Consider the following 18,184-nt stretch of genomic DNA (forward strand, 5'->3'; position numbering starts at 1 on the left):
CTGCCAATTGAAATGTTTTCTTTTCTTTTTTGCCATTTTTTTTTTTTAGAATTCATTACTCCCTAAATGTGGAAAACTGGATTTTGCAAGACTTTGTATTGGTCAAATGATTACTTGAGTATCTAAATCTCACTCATATAGGCATTACCAAACAAAGTACTGTCAGGCTACTGCTGAGATAAGAGATGTTTAACTGGTGAAGCTCACCGTCCACTCGTACAGACACATTCTCATAAATCGATATGTATTTCAAACCCAAAGGCCATGCTCTTCTGCAAGGCTGAACATAGCTTCCATTAAACTCCTATATGCCTCAAAGTAAATTAGGCTTACCATGGACCAAAAACTGAACAGGTCTGGTCCTCTGAGAGCTGGTTTCTTTCCCTGTGCTGTCCACACACAAACACAAACAAGCCTCCACCTATAACCCGAATTTGCCATAACCAGCCAGCCTGAACTAACTTGACATCACTGATTGGTTATCTTTTATAGAATCTGATGGCTGCCTCTCTGTGACCCATTTTTTGTTATTCTGAGCAAGATGCACACATTGAGGCTATGCTGTGCTGAAGTCCTCTTGGGTGTAACTGATTTTATTTAACATGTTTTATCGATTCCAGACCTTTAAAGATGATAGTTTCCCCGCGTACTGCAATTTCAAACCAAAACAGAGCTTTACACATAACCCTGTACTCACCTCTAAATAGAAACGATCCTTCTATCTATGGTCCTCACAAATAGCTGTGGACTCCCACTTTGTGTGTATGCCTCTGTGTGTGTGTGTGTGTGTGTGTGTGTGGTGTGTTTGTATATGTGTGTCTTCCCGCCCCTTCACACTGTCCTCTCTCCTCCGGAGCACAGAGCCGCACAGAGACCCGACTGTGGCACGCTGCAGGTCTGCGTCCGTGTGCTTTTCTCTCTCTCGCTTTCTGGTGTTTGGCTCTTCCAGGAAGCAAACGGCTCACTGAGCATCCATTGCGAGGTTCCCCCTTCAATTTCTTTTACACCGCTTTCTCACATGCCGCCGGGGGTAGGGGACGCACTGTGACCGACCAAGCAGCGATGAATATGGCGTTTATTGGGGACGCGGACCCCTTCACCGCTTCGATACCTGCCACCAAAGTTGAACTGACGGTCTCGTGTAGGTGAGTGCAGACCACTTTTGCTTCACTGCGTTGAGATGTACAAAACAATAAATATTCCTTTCACTGTGACATCTGCCCGGGAGTTCCGTGCGGGCTGCATAGTAGGGAGTAAACCCAGCACAAACTCGCTTTGCGCTCATTGTTTCAATTTGATTTGTTTGTACAGTGCGGTGTGGAGTCATGCCACGTTTCTCTTTATACGAGAGCAGTGGCAGGTGAATGATTATATATTGGATTTGTGCAGGAAGGCAAAGGGCGCACGGCTACATTTTTCTGTTGCCAGTAGTTTTCCTGTGGATGAGCGCCGGATGGAGGTCAGAGTTGACATGTCTTTACACTGCTGTCACGTTTCCGAGCTTCGGTGAAGCTGCCACACGCAGAGCTGCAGAAATTTATGTTTGCGCCGAAGCAAAGTGACCACTTCACCACGTCATCATCCTTAAGAAATATTTATTTCATGTGGGAATTTCCTGCAGGGAGGACGGGTGGAGGATGCTGGAGCAGGCTGTTTGATTCGCGCTGTGGCAGTTTTACTACAGTGGACACATCCAGTCAGCTTTTAAAATCACACCGACCATTTTCAGGCTGCTGTAATGATATGAAATATTCTATATCTGTCATGCTATCCATCCAATCATTTCTCCTCACCATGTATCATCTGGGGTCTCTCAGCAGGCCTGTCAGGACTGTTGAGAAGATTAGGATTAAATTTAGATTTAATGAAATTTTAAAGTTGGGAAAGTAAGGTGTCATCATGGGTTTTGAACTCTTGGGATTTTTTAAAAGCCAAGAAAACACATTTTAAATCCCACGACGCAATGAAAAGCAGCATGTCCTCTTCAATGACAAAAGTTTTTTTTTTAATTGAAATATATATCAGCGAGTAATTTTATGTTGATAGAATTGAATGTTTAGTGAACTACAAAGATCTACAGTACAGTGTGCTGTTGCAGTGGATGGTAAAGCCCACTGTGTAAAGTGTCCAATCAAAGCAAAGCTTATGATTCACACATCACAGAATCTTTAAAATGGAGCAGAATGTGACTGATGATTTACATAATAACACAATCTGCATAAGCGCTAAATCGTTTAAGCTTCCTTTGAAGGATGAATTTAAAAGAATCAAGGTTTCACCTTCTCAACACGATCAGTGCTGAATCGAAGCTGAATTTTTCATTTCTTTTTATTATGATCAAAGGTTCATTTGGTAACGTTTCAGGTGTGTGTGTGTGGGGGGAAGGTGCATCCATTTTCTCTTCTTCAGTTTGTCGTCTGAATGTGTAAACTCAGTAACGTGTTTTGACACAATCTGGGGATTTTTAGTTATCCTGGTTTGTTTGCCCCTAAACTGAAGAGGCAGTCACACCCCAAACAACTTTTCAATATCATAATGCTGTATAAGAGTAAGATAAGTGACAAGGAATTCAGGGCATGTCATAAAACATTTTATTTGATTTAGTCGGTCGTTCAGGTCTATGTTCAGGCTGAGATCATGTAGTCTTTAAATCTTTATTTCACTGAAAAACTTAAGTCTTGTAAACCTTATTTGAGACTTTTAATGAACAGAAGAACAAAGACTTTGGACTCATTTAAATTCCCACTGACCTAAAATCTACCAGCTGTTTATGCAGATGGAGCTTCTGTTGCTGTTTTAGTTCTAAGATGAAAGCTTGGCACAGCAAGTCCGATTGGTAATGAACTTCATGATTTTGAGATGTGAACTTGTGAAGATATTTTGTGTTTGTTCAAAATGAGGAAGAGCCACCATCTGGAAAAAATGATTATGTATGTGTTTGTTTATTTGTTTTTTTTAAGGGGAAAAATGGCGTCATAAAAGAAAAGCTCCCGCAAATTATGACTCATCTCCGCATTCTTATGAAAAGCTCTTTTTATTCATGCAAACATAATTTATGTGCTTTGACTTATGCATTTTCCTGACCGTGAAAAGGAGCGAGCAGTTATAGAAAATGGCATGGATGGAAAATGGACAAACTGCAGTGACATTTCTTTAATGCTTGTAAAGGCACTTTGAGTGACAGAGGCATTAGGTAATGCATTGTTTCTGTCAGCTCTCACTTGAAAGCTTGTGGAGCCAAATGATAGACAAAATACACAAGTCACCTTTGACAAAGCTGAGTAAAGCTTCCAGGGAGCCGGTCGTGTATAGTGTTGGGATGTACAAGCTTTGCAGTTCACAACCAGCACAAAAAATTATCCTGATAAAAAAGCTGTGCAATGGTGACGCATTAAACTGCACCACCTTTGGTTTGGGGCACTAACAACACTTGCAGTTTGATGTAGGCATTTGCTGTTATGTTTTTTCCTAATTGCAAAATTTCACCACTGTCTCATTGGAGCGTTAAATGAATTTTTAGGACTGACGACCAAAATCAAAAATAGATTCAGTTTTAGTGTCGTGTGTGTCAAAGAAAAGAGCCAAGTCCTGCATTGTAGGATTACTGCACTGCTTCATTGTTGTACACCAAACTGGCATTTTCTTTAACCAAAGTTTGATATACTACATCATTTTGACATCATTTCAGCTTGGTTTTCCTGTATGTTGATTTTAAAACAGGGGGAAAAAAACCTACAGAGACAGATTCCTTGGATGAACGCATGCATTTTGTCTGGTTCTTTGAGCAGCTGCCTTATATTGGACTGTGGCAGAAATCAAGAACAGAACACCTATCTGAATCAGGTTACAGCTTAATATTGTTTTACTGTTTTTGTTTGTTTTTTGGTTAAGTGGATATTGGTTGTTAAATGCATCTTTCGTGTGAAAATCTAGTCCAATAATTCACTGTACTAGTTCATTTTTTTTGACAGAACAAACATGCTTTAGCTTTTTGATCTGCCCGAGGTGAAACCATTAATAGCCACACCAAAACAAAATTTACCAGTCCTCAGCTCGTGGAGAGTGTGATTTTCCCACTTTTGTGTTGACGAAGCTACTGAAGCATTCAGCCCAGATAGTCCTTCGCTGAGTGAAAGCTCCCTCACTCAATAAATCCAAACCGTCTCCGGACCCGTCACATGTGCAGTGAAGCAGCAGAAGTGACAGATTGATTAACTCAAGACAAATATGGTGTGTTAGTGAGAAGAAAACCCCCGCACAGCCATTTGCCTGAGTTCCCTCACTCATGATCACGAGGCCTTGATGACACAAACACAAGTCAGTGGAGTTTAACTCTGTGCGTGGACAGTAGACAGTGAGCGTGGTGAGTCTGTAGAGCTGCACAGGCAAATGAACCTTGCAGACAGTTGGGCGTTTGGGAAGTGTTTGCAGGGAATGATGTTGGTGTTTGCGTCAGCTCGGCTGTCTTGTGATCTGAGTGGTCCACAGCGGAGAGATAGTCATGACCTTTGGGCACAAAAGCTACGAAGTGTATCCCTTTGAAGAATTGACGTGCTCTGTGTAGCTGTATTGAAGCCGGACGCCGACCTGCTGAGAGGCTGGTCGATGTGTCACAGCTGATGTTGCACTTTCCACGAGGAAGGTGAAGAAAGAGACAGAAAGAGTTAGTGGAGCAGGGAAGGAAACTATAGCGTGCAGGTTTCTTAGATTTCTTTTGTTTTAGTTCTAAATACAAATTGCTTAAAACAAAAAATAACTAGGTTTCGCTGGCTTTTATGAGAAGTGAAATAACGTTGTTGTTTTTTCTCCAGTGAATTTAATGTCATTGGGAAGCACAGTTCAAGATTACTCAGCACCTGATAAAAGTCTGATAAAAGTGCAATCATCTGATTGGCTGCCCCTCGCAAACAGGTTTGAAATAGCAGGAGGGTGGAGCTTGTCTGCTTACAGCAGGAGCTCTGTGTCTGAAATGACCATATTAGGAATTTCCAGTGTCACCAACGTCATAAAGAGGCAACAATAGAACAAAATGTGCAAAACAGTTTGAAACTTAAACTTTTGGCTGACAGGGATTTCTTGTATGCTGAATCCATTATTTTAAATGTTGTATTTAATATCAACATCCACCATAGTAACAGTAGATGTATGACAGAAAACAGAGAAAAGTACAGCAGGTCCCCTTTAAAGCCTCTGTGTATGCTTTAAAAAGAAGCAATTTCTGGTACTGGTACTGAAATAACAGTAGCTTTCACTACCACTCTCACCCCAGGAGCCTGAGAAGAACGATGTGAAAGCAAAGAACACACTGCGCTATTTTTCTTCAGTACGACTGTCTCATTTTCCACATACATAAACATGTAATCACACCAGCATTTTACACATTGAGGCTTTAAAGCTAGATAATGACTCCTTCACCGGAAGGGTCAGATTGGTACAGTCTCTGAAGATAAATTGTGGTTGGTGCTCTCGCTGTCTGCAGACATCTCCAACTGGTGCTGTGTTCTGCCAACAATTTAAACTCCTCTGTAATTACAAGAAAGAAAGCATGGCTGTGGTGAGGCTCATTTAGCAAACTAAAAGATGACACGTTTATTTGTCTGGTAACAGTGGAGCTTGATCTTTGTGTAGCACAGCTGATTGGGGCTGGTTAAAGAATTAGACGAGGATAAATTAAAATCGTTTGGTCCAGTCGAAATAAAGCTGACTGGTTTGACTGTGAATTACCTGTTAACTAGTTGGGGCTAATGATTAGTGCTAACATACAAAATGCTTCATGTCGTTGAAATATTATTTAGACATTTTGAGATTGCAGCAAAGCACCTAAGAAACAAGTCAAAAATATTAAAACATTTCAATTACATGAGATAAAAAATGTATAATTTGACCTTGACATATACAAAATGGAAAAGGACAATTTATTTTGTATCAATATACCATCTTTCAACTTTGATAGTAAAATAAAACAGGACCAAAAAGGTACACAGTAGCCACAACGTACAAGATAGCAGCGACATTGCTGCTGAAGATCAATAGGGGCTTCAGCTGCCTGCAAAGATATGAATGTTGAATGTCACAAACTGGGAAAAGCTACCGGAGAAAACAGAAGCGCTGGTCTTCCTTGTTTAGTTATGCATTATAATGTTCATTTACCCAGGAAATATCATAGATATCTAAATGTCAGTGGTGTGACTACACTGTATTCTACTTTGTATAATCACCATTTAGTTTACTTAACAATGAAAAGTTGCATAAAATTATAGTTTGCCCACTTCAAATAACATTAGATCAAATGGAATGTGTTTACTATACAGTAATTACAATTTTCAAAGTCCAAAATATGTCTGAAAAAAAACCTGATTCAAATACAGACTAAAAGCCCAGGACTTAGCAAGCAATAAGCAAATAGTATCACATGAAGAAATAGAAAGATCAATATGGGTTTTGTAGCTTTTTTGTATAACCAATAAAGCTTTTTCCATTATAAAAGAACTGCACACAGTAGCAGGATCTCCAACTCTCACAGGTTATTTGCACATTGTTTCACAATCTAATCACAGGGCTAAAATGATTAAAAACAACAAAGAAAGTGTTGTCATGAGGGGGAGTATTTTCAGAGCAGCAAAGCTCTTTGTGGCTGTGCACACTCTTACTGTATAATGAGGTGCTAAAATTCCTTCTGTTACAGTTTATGTAATTGATCATGTTTTGTACTTTTTGTTTCAGTACCCGTTATTGCATACATTCCCACTACTGTTGTTTCCTCTTAATTGCTGCTTAGATCCACTGATTGCCAGTTAGCTCTAAAGAATTACTATTAAATCTTTAGTTCAACTAAAACTCTAATGAAGCTAAATGAAATGAAATCCGGCTAAGCTAATGTCATGTTTCCCCTCCGCTTCACTTCATCCTGCTTTACCTTGTTTCTTTGCTCCGTTCCACCTAAATTGTGAAGGATTTAGGGAGCAAAGAGCACAAAGCCAACAGATCAAGCTGGTCTCAGGTGGCGAGTCCTAACCGCGGGAAGGGTCGTGCTGGGTGGCTACATTAATGAGTTTTCTGAAGCAGTCATTTGGTCTAATGAAGGCACCAGACAGCTGTCGGCTCTCAGAGGTAACCAGCTTTACCTGGTTACCTCTGAGAGCCGACATGCCTCCATCACATTACTAACCATCCCCCCTCCCCCCACCTTTGTTCCTCTGCTTTCATCTTTTCCACAGCCACTTTCCTGCATCTGCGTGATTGCTGTGGACAGATTTGAAGACATCATGTTGATTAGTGTCCAGTATTTGATGCCTTTCTACTGAGCGCAATAGAGGATGTTTATGCAGATTTATGCAGTATTCTAAGTTCTAAGAAGCATTACTTCCAGGCTGTAAATATTAAATACATTATATGGTATTTTTTGCTAAAATCCATTAAAAGTCCTCTTCAGATAATATACAGATATGCACCTGTATCCACATGGGCTGTGTTGTTAAAGTGCGTGTATGACTGTCTCTTTGTTCTTAGATGATAAAACGATTATGGCAGTGATGAAGAGGATGACCAGATCGGTGATCACAGACCAATAAGACAAAAAACTAGAGATGTCGCCATTAACTGGCCAGGGACTGGAACTGTTGGGTTTTCAGCATTCCCTGATGGCTCTATGACTGATTGGCCAACCTCACATATGTCTAATTATGACTTGGACCCTTTCATGTTTGTGCAACATGCAGTCGCACAAACGCTTATCGCCACAAGCTAACATGTTGTTATGTCGTGGGAGTTCCTCACTGTAAATGACAACACAGCGTTTGCAGGAGAGCCATCACAAAATCTTTATAATACCAAACCTGATCAGACACTTATGCCACCCTCGCCCTGCTGAACAGGGCTAATAAATGCAAACAGACTAAAGCTAAAGCTGTCCAGAGCTCAGAGCCAGCCGCAAGACGAGAGTCTGGGTATGAAAAAGATCAAAAAGCTTGTTTGAGGAAACATTGTGGAGCAAAAGGTCGATGTCGTGTTATCTGGGGAAGCAATAAAAGCAATGGAAAATCATGTTAGTAACACTGAAATTTGTTTTGTTATATAAGCACGAGCCTGTTTTAGTTAAAAATGTCAATTAAAGGTGATAAGCAACTTATTTTCATTTAATTATTTCTATTTGTAATTATTTCTAGCAGAGCAGTTTATTTTCAGTGAGAGAAGATCCTGAAAGAAAACAGTAAAGTTTCATTTCTTTTATTATGAAAATGAAATTTTGCATTGTAGAAAAATTTATTTTTGCTTGTATTTTCTGTCAATTATAGTTTCTCGGAAGAAAATTGGTGTTGGCAGGTCACACTTAGGAAAAAAATAAAGAATCGGATAAAAAAAACAAACTGCAATCAATGTAGCTGCATATATCAATAATTTATCAATTATTGTATTTGTTTTATTTTTTGTCAAAAAGTCTATTCAAAAACCTGAAAAGGTTTCAGTTTACTTTGAAACAGGAAAACAGAAAATCAGTCCTCACAGTGGCATCCTCAGCTGGGTCTGAATGTTTTGGTATTTTTGCTTAAAAATTAACTATAATCCTTAAAATGATTGCACATTAATATTCCGTTGATTGTCTCAATGGTTATTCAACAAATCGGCGGAGCTCTTCACAAAAACGAATACTCTTTCTCAACCAGTCTTAGAAACAAGTGTTTCTAAGTGCACCGAATGACCCCATTCAGCCTCTTGAATACAGATTCTTTGGCAGATCCATCATAAGCTATTATCAAAAATATATGGGCTAAAAATAGAATATAATGTAGCATGTATGTAATGTAATTATGCAAATGACATTTAGAGGTTCTGGTGCAGCCTATAAAAAATGTCAGTACAATTAACATATAACCTCAGATTAATGTTTAGCTCCTGATTAAACTGCTGGAATCTTTGGGCTTTAAAAAACACAAAAACAAAAGTACAAATCGTACCTGAGAGGACATAAAACTTGACATTTCACAGCAGATTCACAAGAAACTGAAGGCATAAATCTTTGTAGTACCTGCCACATAGGTTCTGACCTTCACTTGAAGGAAATTTACCAGGACTTTGATCAAAAATGTAACCATCTTTTTTAAGTAGGGTGCTGTCATGGCAGCAGCTTTTCTATTATCTCTTGTCATAAATGACAAGGGAACCAGTTGAAATGCATAGTTCAGCTTACAAAAGTCCACAGCAGGAATGTAGGCATATTGGATTGTGGTACCAACATTCCTGCATTATTACTGGACTGAAGCTGGTTTGAAGCCGCCTCATTGGAGATATAAATGCCACCTTCTAATTGCATTAAAAAGACTGTTATCTTTGACCCCCCAAAAATCAGTTTCTCACCATTAGAGAAACTGTACTTTCACTAAAAGACATAAATAAGAGCATTGACCAAGTTCTTCAGACTCATAAGTCATAGGATAATTGTATCTTCCATCTATCATCTATAACACTCTTGTTTAATACTGAATCAATTTGTCATCTGAATTTTGGTTCCACTTTTGAACAGAGAGAAAATAGTTTGTTTGAAAAGTCTGGGTCCATATTAAACTCCATGTTTGTCTTACCCACCTGTCTAGCCTGACATCCTGCCTACACTGAAGCTCTATAAAAATCTCACCTTTTATTTTGCTCCTTCTATGATCCACCGCACTCAAGTGTAGCTATGGCCCATAGGTTGTGCAAACAAACTCTGGGATCCTTAAGGATGGTCATTATAGAGGATTTATCATTCGTAGCAAGCAAAATATGCTTTGCTTGCTTTATAATAACCATTAAAAATCTCCTTTCTCTCCTCCTCGAGAAATATAACTCAAAATTTCGAGTTACTTTTCTCAAAAATTTGAGTTAGCTCTGCCAATCAAAAATCTACGTGAATGAGGTCGCTTTCTTGTTACCCGGAAGCATATGGCGCAGAGGAACGCGCACTCAAAAATGGATCCCAACAAATTGGCGCTTTTGCGAGTACATTTGCTGATAGTATGTGATTCAGCTAATAACACAGGGATTTCATAATTTGTGAAGCCTCGCTGAAAACACGCAGCAATCTGTGCATTCACGACTGGATGTAATTCTGGTAGCTTAGCTGTAGCAATTGTAGCTGAGGGCTTCAGCTTGCGGGTAACAAGGAAATGACGTCATTCACGTAGATTACTGATTGGCAGCGCTAACTCGAAATTTCGAGTTAATAAGTCGAAATTTTGAGTTAATAAATCGAAATTTCGAGAAAGTAACTCGAAATTTTGAGGAAATAACTCGGAATTTTGAATTATGGATCCTTTTTTTTTTTTTTTTGTGGCGGAAACGGGCTTCCATAGGTTGGTGCTAACTCCACCAGGAGTAATACTTTCAGTCACACTGGGGAACCATAACCTCAAAATGTATGCACTCACATTCGTCTCATAACAGGTCCACAGTTAAGACGAAGTAGCCTGGTAGGATACTGCTAAAGAAGCGTGGACGTATTTTAAATCTTATGCACAATATAGAATCTGCAATATCATGTTAATAGTCTTTATTCTTGCCATTCAAATAGATTTTCCAAATAGTATATATTTTTCATGTCATGACTGTGTGATAATTTACTTTTTAATGTGAAGAACCAACAGACTTAAAAACTCCTTTGTCCCACACGCCATCAGACTGTTTAACTCCTCTCTGGAGGGGAGAGGGAGGGGAAACAGGAGGACAAAGGAGGGGGGAACAACTAAGCTGTAGTGCCTCTTCACTTCACTGTGCAATACCTTTTGTGCAATACTTTTTGTTAATAATCAGCGGTGCAATAGACTCCATACTTGAAATGTGCAATTCACTTGTATTTTTATTTTTATTTTTATTCCTATTTATTCTATTTATCCCCTTTGTATATTTTATCTATATATGTCTTTGTATTTATATATGTGTATATATATATAATATTCTGCAACTCTGTAACTTCTGTCGGTGCTGTGCTTCTTTGGAAACCAAATTTCCCAGAGGAACCCACCCAAGGGATTAATAAAGTTTTATCTTATCTTATCTAAGTGGAGCTTTTACAGAGTAAGCTTTTAAGTCGCCCACTGATAACTATCATTCATTCTAGTAACCCGCGCTCCAAACTGATCATTTCTAATTATCTTTGGATGAATTGCAATAGTGGTCATAAAACTGATCCTTAATATGTATTCTTATTTGCTGTTTTTCAGAATGTATTTACAGCAACTCATTTTTGATCACGTCTGTCAAGTGATACGAAAATATATGGGCAACTGCAGATGCAATGAAGTCTGAAAGAGTGGTAATGAAGTGTTTATGCAGTTAATAGCTAATTATACAGACAGAAATAAAAAGACTTTGACTATAAAATTTCCCCAAAATAAATATTGATTTTTTTGTATCCATATCATAAAAGATTCTACAGCGTGTCTTATAGTGAAAATCTCATGTTGTGACAGCCCTGTGGTCTCTCAAACTCTACGTGTGCTTTTCTACTGAATTTGAGCAAGTTTTTTTTTTTTACTCTATCTGTTTATCATCTGTTAACCCCAAGAATCTTGTCAAAACTAAGGAACCATCATTTGAAGGTGATTAATAAGCAGATAAACTATCAGACTTTGTGGGAACGGGCTTTTCCTGAGGAGAGGAAGGTTTTCCACATTGCCCTGTGAACACTTTCACCATTTTATACGCTTTAAATATGGTAGAAATTGTTTACTTTGCTTTAAAAAAAAAAAACCCAACATAATTTCTGGTTAGAAATGCACGTGTGCCATTAGAAAAAGAATACTGGCTGATTTCCCCAGGCTAGTACTCTCACTGCTGAAGGAAAATTTCATCTCAGATGCTCTCAAAAGATGGAAGTCCCCCATCCCACCCGCACATGCAGGTATTTAAAGCTCCAGCTGCCATGTTTAGGTGCCTGTTACGTAACTGACGGGATTTCAAATGTAATTCTGGTGTTGAAGAGGGACTGCTAGCGTAAATGTTTGATGAACAACGAGGCACTCTGTTTTGACCACCCAGACGTTTGCAAGGCTGCCTGTGCAGGAAAGGGCTTTTTAAAGAGTCTCCCCTCTCTCTGAGGGGCAGGTGGAAGCCCTCGGGTGTGTATGACTCATAGGGAGGTTACCGTATCCATAGAAGTGTGTGTGTATGTCTGCCTCCACACACACACACACACACACACACACACACACACACACACACACACACACCACTTGGTGCTGTCTTTAGACTCTTGAGACACTCTGTTTTTTTCTGCTGCTTTTTTTTCTTCACTGCATCTTGTTTCCTGCCTCCACGCGTACTCCTCTGGGAGGCAATCGGGTATACTATCCTCTTTATTGGACATTTATCTCATTTGGCAGGTGAAGTTGCCCACTTCTCACTCCTACGCAATCTTCCAGACTATCTGCCAGTCATAAAATACATCCCAGATACGACTAGGCTCAGTTCCATCGCTTATTATCATTTATTTAACATCTCAAAGCTCTCAAAGGGCCAGTGGGCGTGCCCTGACAGAGAAGCAGCAGAGCGTAGCGTTTTACCATCTGGGTAGCAGTGGGATCAGCACAACACGAGTGCCTGATCTAGATACATCACTAGCCATCAATGGCTTCAAGTCACTCGCTGCTTGTCACACAGGACAGGATGGGCGACAGAGTGCTCACCCTGCAGCTAGCTTGATAGCAGCAGGCTCTCTCCCCGTTCTTCCCCTTCAACTTTTGTTCCCTGTGAGCTGTGCACAATATGGACAGAGTCGTGCTGCTGTGATTATCACAGTTTAAATTCATACACCACACAACGGCCTTCTTTTAAAGAATCTAAATCTGATTTTTGTTTCTTACGTACACGTTACAGTTGACCTCAGCAATCATGCTATGACTCAGTTCAGCTTTAGTTCTTGTCAGTAATAATAGATTTCAGTGATGACCATTTCATAGTGGATCATGACCTCAGAAGCCTGTTAAAAACTTCATTTCATTTTTCTTTTCACTGCCTGAGACAGCACAAACGCTTGAGCTCGTCATCCTTTTGAATCTGTCAGATGATGCAGGGATTGCTGTGCAGGTGTGACGTGTTTTGTATTTACCTTTGTCTCTTATTGTATATTTGCCAGTTCCCACACTTTAGAAATGTGTAGTATTTCATTGCTCTAATTCTCTGCTAATTACAAGCTATTATTGATTTTTAAACTATGTTTTTCTTTTAAAATGCAGATAACACAATCCCATCCAACAAACCCGGATGTTTGCTATAGACAAAAGTGTTAATCTGTCTGTGTCTCTTTGTTACACTGATTCTTGGTTTTAGATTGTACATTTGTGGGGGGGGGGTTCTTCTGATAATGCGAGTATTGAGCCCACATTATGCAAAAAATTGTCCAGTTTGAGAATAGAGTCGAAATTTTGAGATCAAACTCAAAAGGTTTTTCTGCAAATAAATTCAATATACCAAAAAGTCGAAATGTGGGGATCAAATTGTTGTTCCCACGGCTGTTATACTCTCTGTGAAAAGCAACAAAATACTTCAAATTTGGTTTTAGTAATGAGGAAATATTTCTCTTTTGTGCAAAGTGAGAAATGCTATGATGTGACGATTACAGCCTCATGCCGTAAAGATGCAGTATGTTGTATCGCAACACGCAGTAAGAGAGCTCTACACAAAGACTTTTGCATAATAACTTGACTTTATTCTGAAAATATTGTTCATAAAAAGCCAAGTAAACTTACGCATTACCAAGAATCTGAGTTACATTTAGTGCAAGACACTGGAAACTGGGTGGTGCTGTAAAATACTGTTGACCAGGCTACTCGTACTATTTAGCCTTTCTGGTTTGCTCAATGAAAGCTTTATGAAGTTCTAATGTAACATTTGGCAGGAGTACAAGCTGAGGGAATAAGCGAAGGGTTTGTTTTAGCCCCTTGGGTTGTTGTTGGACTTCTGACTACCTCCTCCTGAGACCTCAGGACACTGTGAAGCAACTGACACACAGTTAAAACCACAAATGCTCCACCTCTGCTGACGTAACACGCCAGGTCTCCCTATCCTTATTCTGAGCTCGAGCTGCTTCTTGATTTCCTTATACACAGGTCTTAGGCATCTGCAACTTGTCATCTTCATTTGAATATTTAATTCCTTCAGAGCTGTCTTACTGTGGGATATCTCAGAAGCGCCAAGCATCTGCTCCGTGATGGAGCTCTTCGGTGCATTTATCCGTGCCCGTGCAGTGCCGGGAATGTCATGTAAATTTGATGGCAGCTTCCACAGTTGCTTCTGGCACTCCGGGAGAGTGCAAAAAAGTGAAAAATGCATCTTCTTTTCTGCTGTTTTTCCTGTATGTTTAAAATATAAATGGGCTGCACTTCAAGCTTGATTTGTACCGCTGCAGTGTGACTGGGTGAAATGGCTTTTGTTAATCAAGTCGTCTGAGGATTCTGAGAAAACAAGTTGTCGGGTCAGAATGGGAGCTAATTAAGGAAAATTTAATGATGTAATAAATTTGTAGTTGCTCTTTATTTGTTGAAGTAGGACAGCTGAGTAATTAATTTTTTACGTTAATGGAAGTCTTTGTTTTCTTTCTCTCTCTGTCTTTCTCTTTTCTTTAGGAACCTGCTGGATAGAGACACGTTCTCCAAGTCAGATCCAAGTAAGCTTGTCTCTTATCACTCTCTCTGTGACACACATGTGCACACAAACAGATCAGTGCAACAGCTCCCAGCAGACCTAACACAAATCCACAGACACATATATACGCACTCTCTCATGCACGTGTACAGGTGGATTTTAAATTCTACAGGCAAACAGACACAACCGCAGACAAACATCCACCACATGCAGGCAGATTTGGTACTGTGCAAACACAGCTTGCATGCACTACACATGGACACACACACTCTGCCTCGCCTGTGTGAATCAGTAGACATTTGCATATGTCAGGGGTCGTATTCGTCACTGTTCTCTGCTCCCAATGTGAGTGAGGGGAACCAGATCATCTTCACACACAAACCAGCCGCTTCCCTCCTACAGATTAAACGGCACACATACACACTCCTCACTCACTTGATAGCAGGGGTTCAATTTGGCAACTGGTCCAGTGGTTTTTAAAGGCCCAGTGTGCAATCCAACAGCAATTTGCCTCAGTAGACAGACATTAAGAGCAGGATGAGAAGTCCATTTATTAAAAAAATATTTTAATAAATGGACTTCTCATTTCAAAGAAGGGCTTTATGTTTAGGCAAACTGTTAACACACAGGCTCTCTATCAGAACTTCATTCTTTTCTGTTACTGACTGAAATGAATTGTCACATCAACACCAGTGAAAACAAGATAACCAAACAGACACGCTGCTTCAAAAATGGAAATTAATGTTGGTGGTATTTGTTCTTCATATCTCATACACTGTCACATTTGAACCCAGAGTCCTTCTATGCTGCATTTATAATATTAACGAATAGCAGGAATACAGGCATCATCTTCAGATGTACCTATAGAATTTTTAATTGGGGGAACAACAGGCTTGGTTTTCTTAAATAAGTACTGCAGTGCATTTTTGTTATTTAGAGAAGACGAGCAATGTTGGTACAATTGCATCTTCCTATTTTGAAGTTTGGTGGGGGGCTAGTACTATTGTTATGTCAAAAAATTCAAAGCAATTCCTGTAAAATTTGGAGAAAACAAACAAAAGGAAGATGTGAGCAAATGCTGGTTTGACCCTTCAATAAGCTTGTCTACATAGGGTTAGAGACCACGGGGTTAGAGACCAGTCGGCAACCCCCCAGCACAACCCAGTATCGTGGCCCACCGGCATGCAGAAGCTGCAGCAAGCTGCAGTATCAGCAGCGGGGCATATTTTATGTTAAGTCAATATGAAAATAATGGCGGGAAAACCTAAGAGACCATTAAGCTAGGTGGTTAAAATGTAAATATTAACCACAAGCATAATCGTTTGTGGCATAGAAGGACCCTGGAACCTACTTCATACTTTCCTTAGTCACGGCTGCTTGGCTATTGTTCCAATCTTGCTCTAAAAAAAAAAAAAAGAAGATTTCTCTTACTTTTTTATTTTTTCTCCTCAAGTATCAATTTTCCTCTGTATCAACTGGCACTGGTATCAAGTTTGAAATTCTTGTTTTGTGACATCCTTGATAGGGGACGAATGGGGTTGTTGCTGTGAAGAGTGAATCCAAAGAGGAAGCACCTTAAATTTGGATTCTTTGTAACGGCTAGCTAGAGGTGACACCTCTGGTTTCAAAAAGAAGTCAGATTGCACAGAAGGAACAGACCAGTTTGGTTCCCTTGATCTCAGTCGAAGCTTGATGGTCTCATTCACTAGTTCCAAGTCTCCTAAAATATAACGTTATGTTCGTTTTTTAAATTATGTCTAATTTTAAAATCAAATACACAATAAAGCAGAGTATGATTTAAGGCATTTCTGCTTTGACTGACAGTTGGATTAACAAATATGCATTTAATGACATTTACAAATCAACAAATGCAGATGGCAATGACTTGTTGATGATTGTTATGATGGCCCATAATGGAAATAATTGACAATATGTGATTCTAAACAATATCTGAGAAACTCAATAGCTTTGTTTGTCCTAAACACTGTGTACAGATCCTCTCATAGACAGACACGTGCCCAGACAGGCTTAGGGATTGTAATGCATTTCCTTGTTGTTTTCATCTGTCATTCCTACTTTGTTTTCACTAGCAAACTGTGACACTCATGCCTGTTAACAGCCCGCTAAAAATAACCACGATTGAAAAAAAAATACTCCACATTTACATGAAATCTTAAAAGTTAAAATTGTTTTTTAACCTCTGATCATCCGTGGTTTGTTTATCCTTCGTTTCTTTAGCTGAATTTCCTAAATATTAGCACTTTAGCACCTGAGCGCTGCACAGCAAGCACTAGCGTTTCTCCTTGGTTGGTGGTGTGTGAACCCATAATTGATGAGCTTCCAGAATTGCGGATTGGACCTTTAAATGTCAGATAGTGAGAAAGGAGGATGAGCATCCCTGCGTTTATGCAAGGAGGCACTTGTGCTGCGTCCATGTCTCTGCTCTGCTGACAGCACTGGCCCCAGTCACACAGCATTAGACCGCATCGGCAGAGCCACGCTCACACTCACATGCACACATCCAGGGCCTCGGGCAAGCTCACGTACCATATTCATATTAGCTCATAAAACTGAACAACAGTCCAGTATTTCTCTTTGGTGCATGCTTGTGTGCTTTTATGTGTGTTTGTGTTTTAGCAATTGTTCCCGTGGTGCGTGGATATGCTTTGATCACACTGTTTCGACAATTGGGAAAAGCCCATTAAGAAGACGGGAACATTATCAAACTGTTTACATTAAAAAAAGTAGCATTTGTGGTGCCTTTGTCAACACCCCCCCCCCCCCCCCCCCCCCTTAATTAAGGAAGAGTTAAAAGTACTGATGGTGAGGACGTATTGTGTACGGGTGTATGATCAATGGCTTTTTTTCTCTGCACATTCACATGGAGACCATGTGTCATCTGGTGCTTCATAGCAAGATTAAAGGATGACTGTATATTCAACCAGCTGAGCCCTAGCTCACTGCACCCTGTACACTATGCAACTTATACAGACTCCAGACTGACAGACTGCCAAAACACAGCAAGTTTGAACACTTCTGCAGCCACACAGGAGGCGGGAATAAATTAGGACATGTTTTTTTTTTAAAGTTTGCATTCAAATTCAGTGTGAAATTTGTGAGGTGGGGGAAAAAAAACCCATAAAATGTACAAAACATTATTATTAATAGTTTATCTTGATCAAAATGATTAAATGTCAGTTTTGTGGTGGGTGGGACTTTATCAGCAAATCAACCTAACCTGATGTCGCAGGAAGATTTCTAAATCTTCATTTGAAGCTAACAAAACCAAGATTTTCACTAACGGCCACGAATGCTAATGAATACATTATTCATTATGATTGCACTAGTCATGTGATATCATCAGTTGATGACAGCTAATGCATTCACTTAGGCATAAATTTACAATTAATTAATGCTATAGTTAATTATAACGCAAGCCGTCTCAGTGGAAGGTGTTCCTTTAATAATCAGATGTCACAAAAATAAGTCTCTGGTCTGTCTGATTGCGGGTTTTTTTCTGTTCTTTTTTTTCTGAGAGGACCTTTCTGTTTTTAATCTTTTATAAATA

The 18,184-nt window shown here is 39.5% G+C and overlaps 1 protein-coding gene across 1 annotated transcript in view; it reads left to right on the plus strand.

Moving 5' to 3' along the window:
• Positions 1–818: 818 nt before the first annotated feature.
• Positions 819–18,184, plus strand: part of LOC146515049 (copine-8-like) — a 73,545-nt gene continuing 56,179 nt past the window's right edge. The window contains exons 1-2 of the mRNA XM_085164706.1: positions 819–1,145; positions 14,598–14,638. Of these exons, the coding sequence (XP_085020832.1) occupies positions 1,063–1,145; positions 14,598–14,638 (124 nt within the window). The 5' untranslated portion in view covers positions 819–1,062. The remainder of the gene's footprint in view (positions 1,146–14,597; positions 14,639–18,184) is intronic.

Source organism: Neolamprologus multifasciatus, chromosome 7 (genome assembly GCF_963576455.1).
Source record: "Neolamprologus multifasciatus chromosome 7, fNeoMul1.2, whole genome shotgun sequence".
Taxonomy (NCBI): domain Eukaryota; kingdom Metazoa; phylum Chordata; class Actinopteri; order Cichliformes; family Cichlidae; genus Neolamprologus; species Neolamprologus multifasciatus.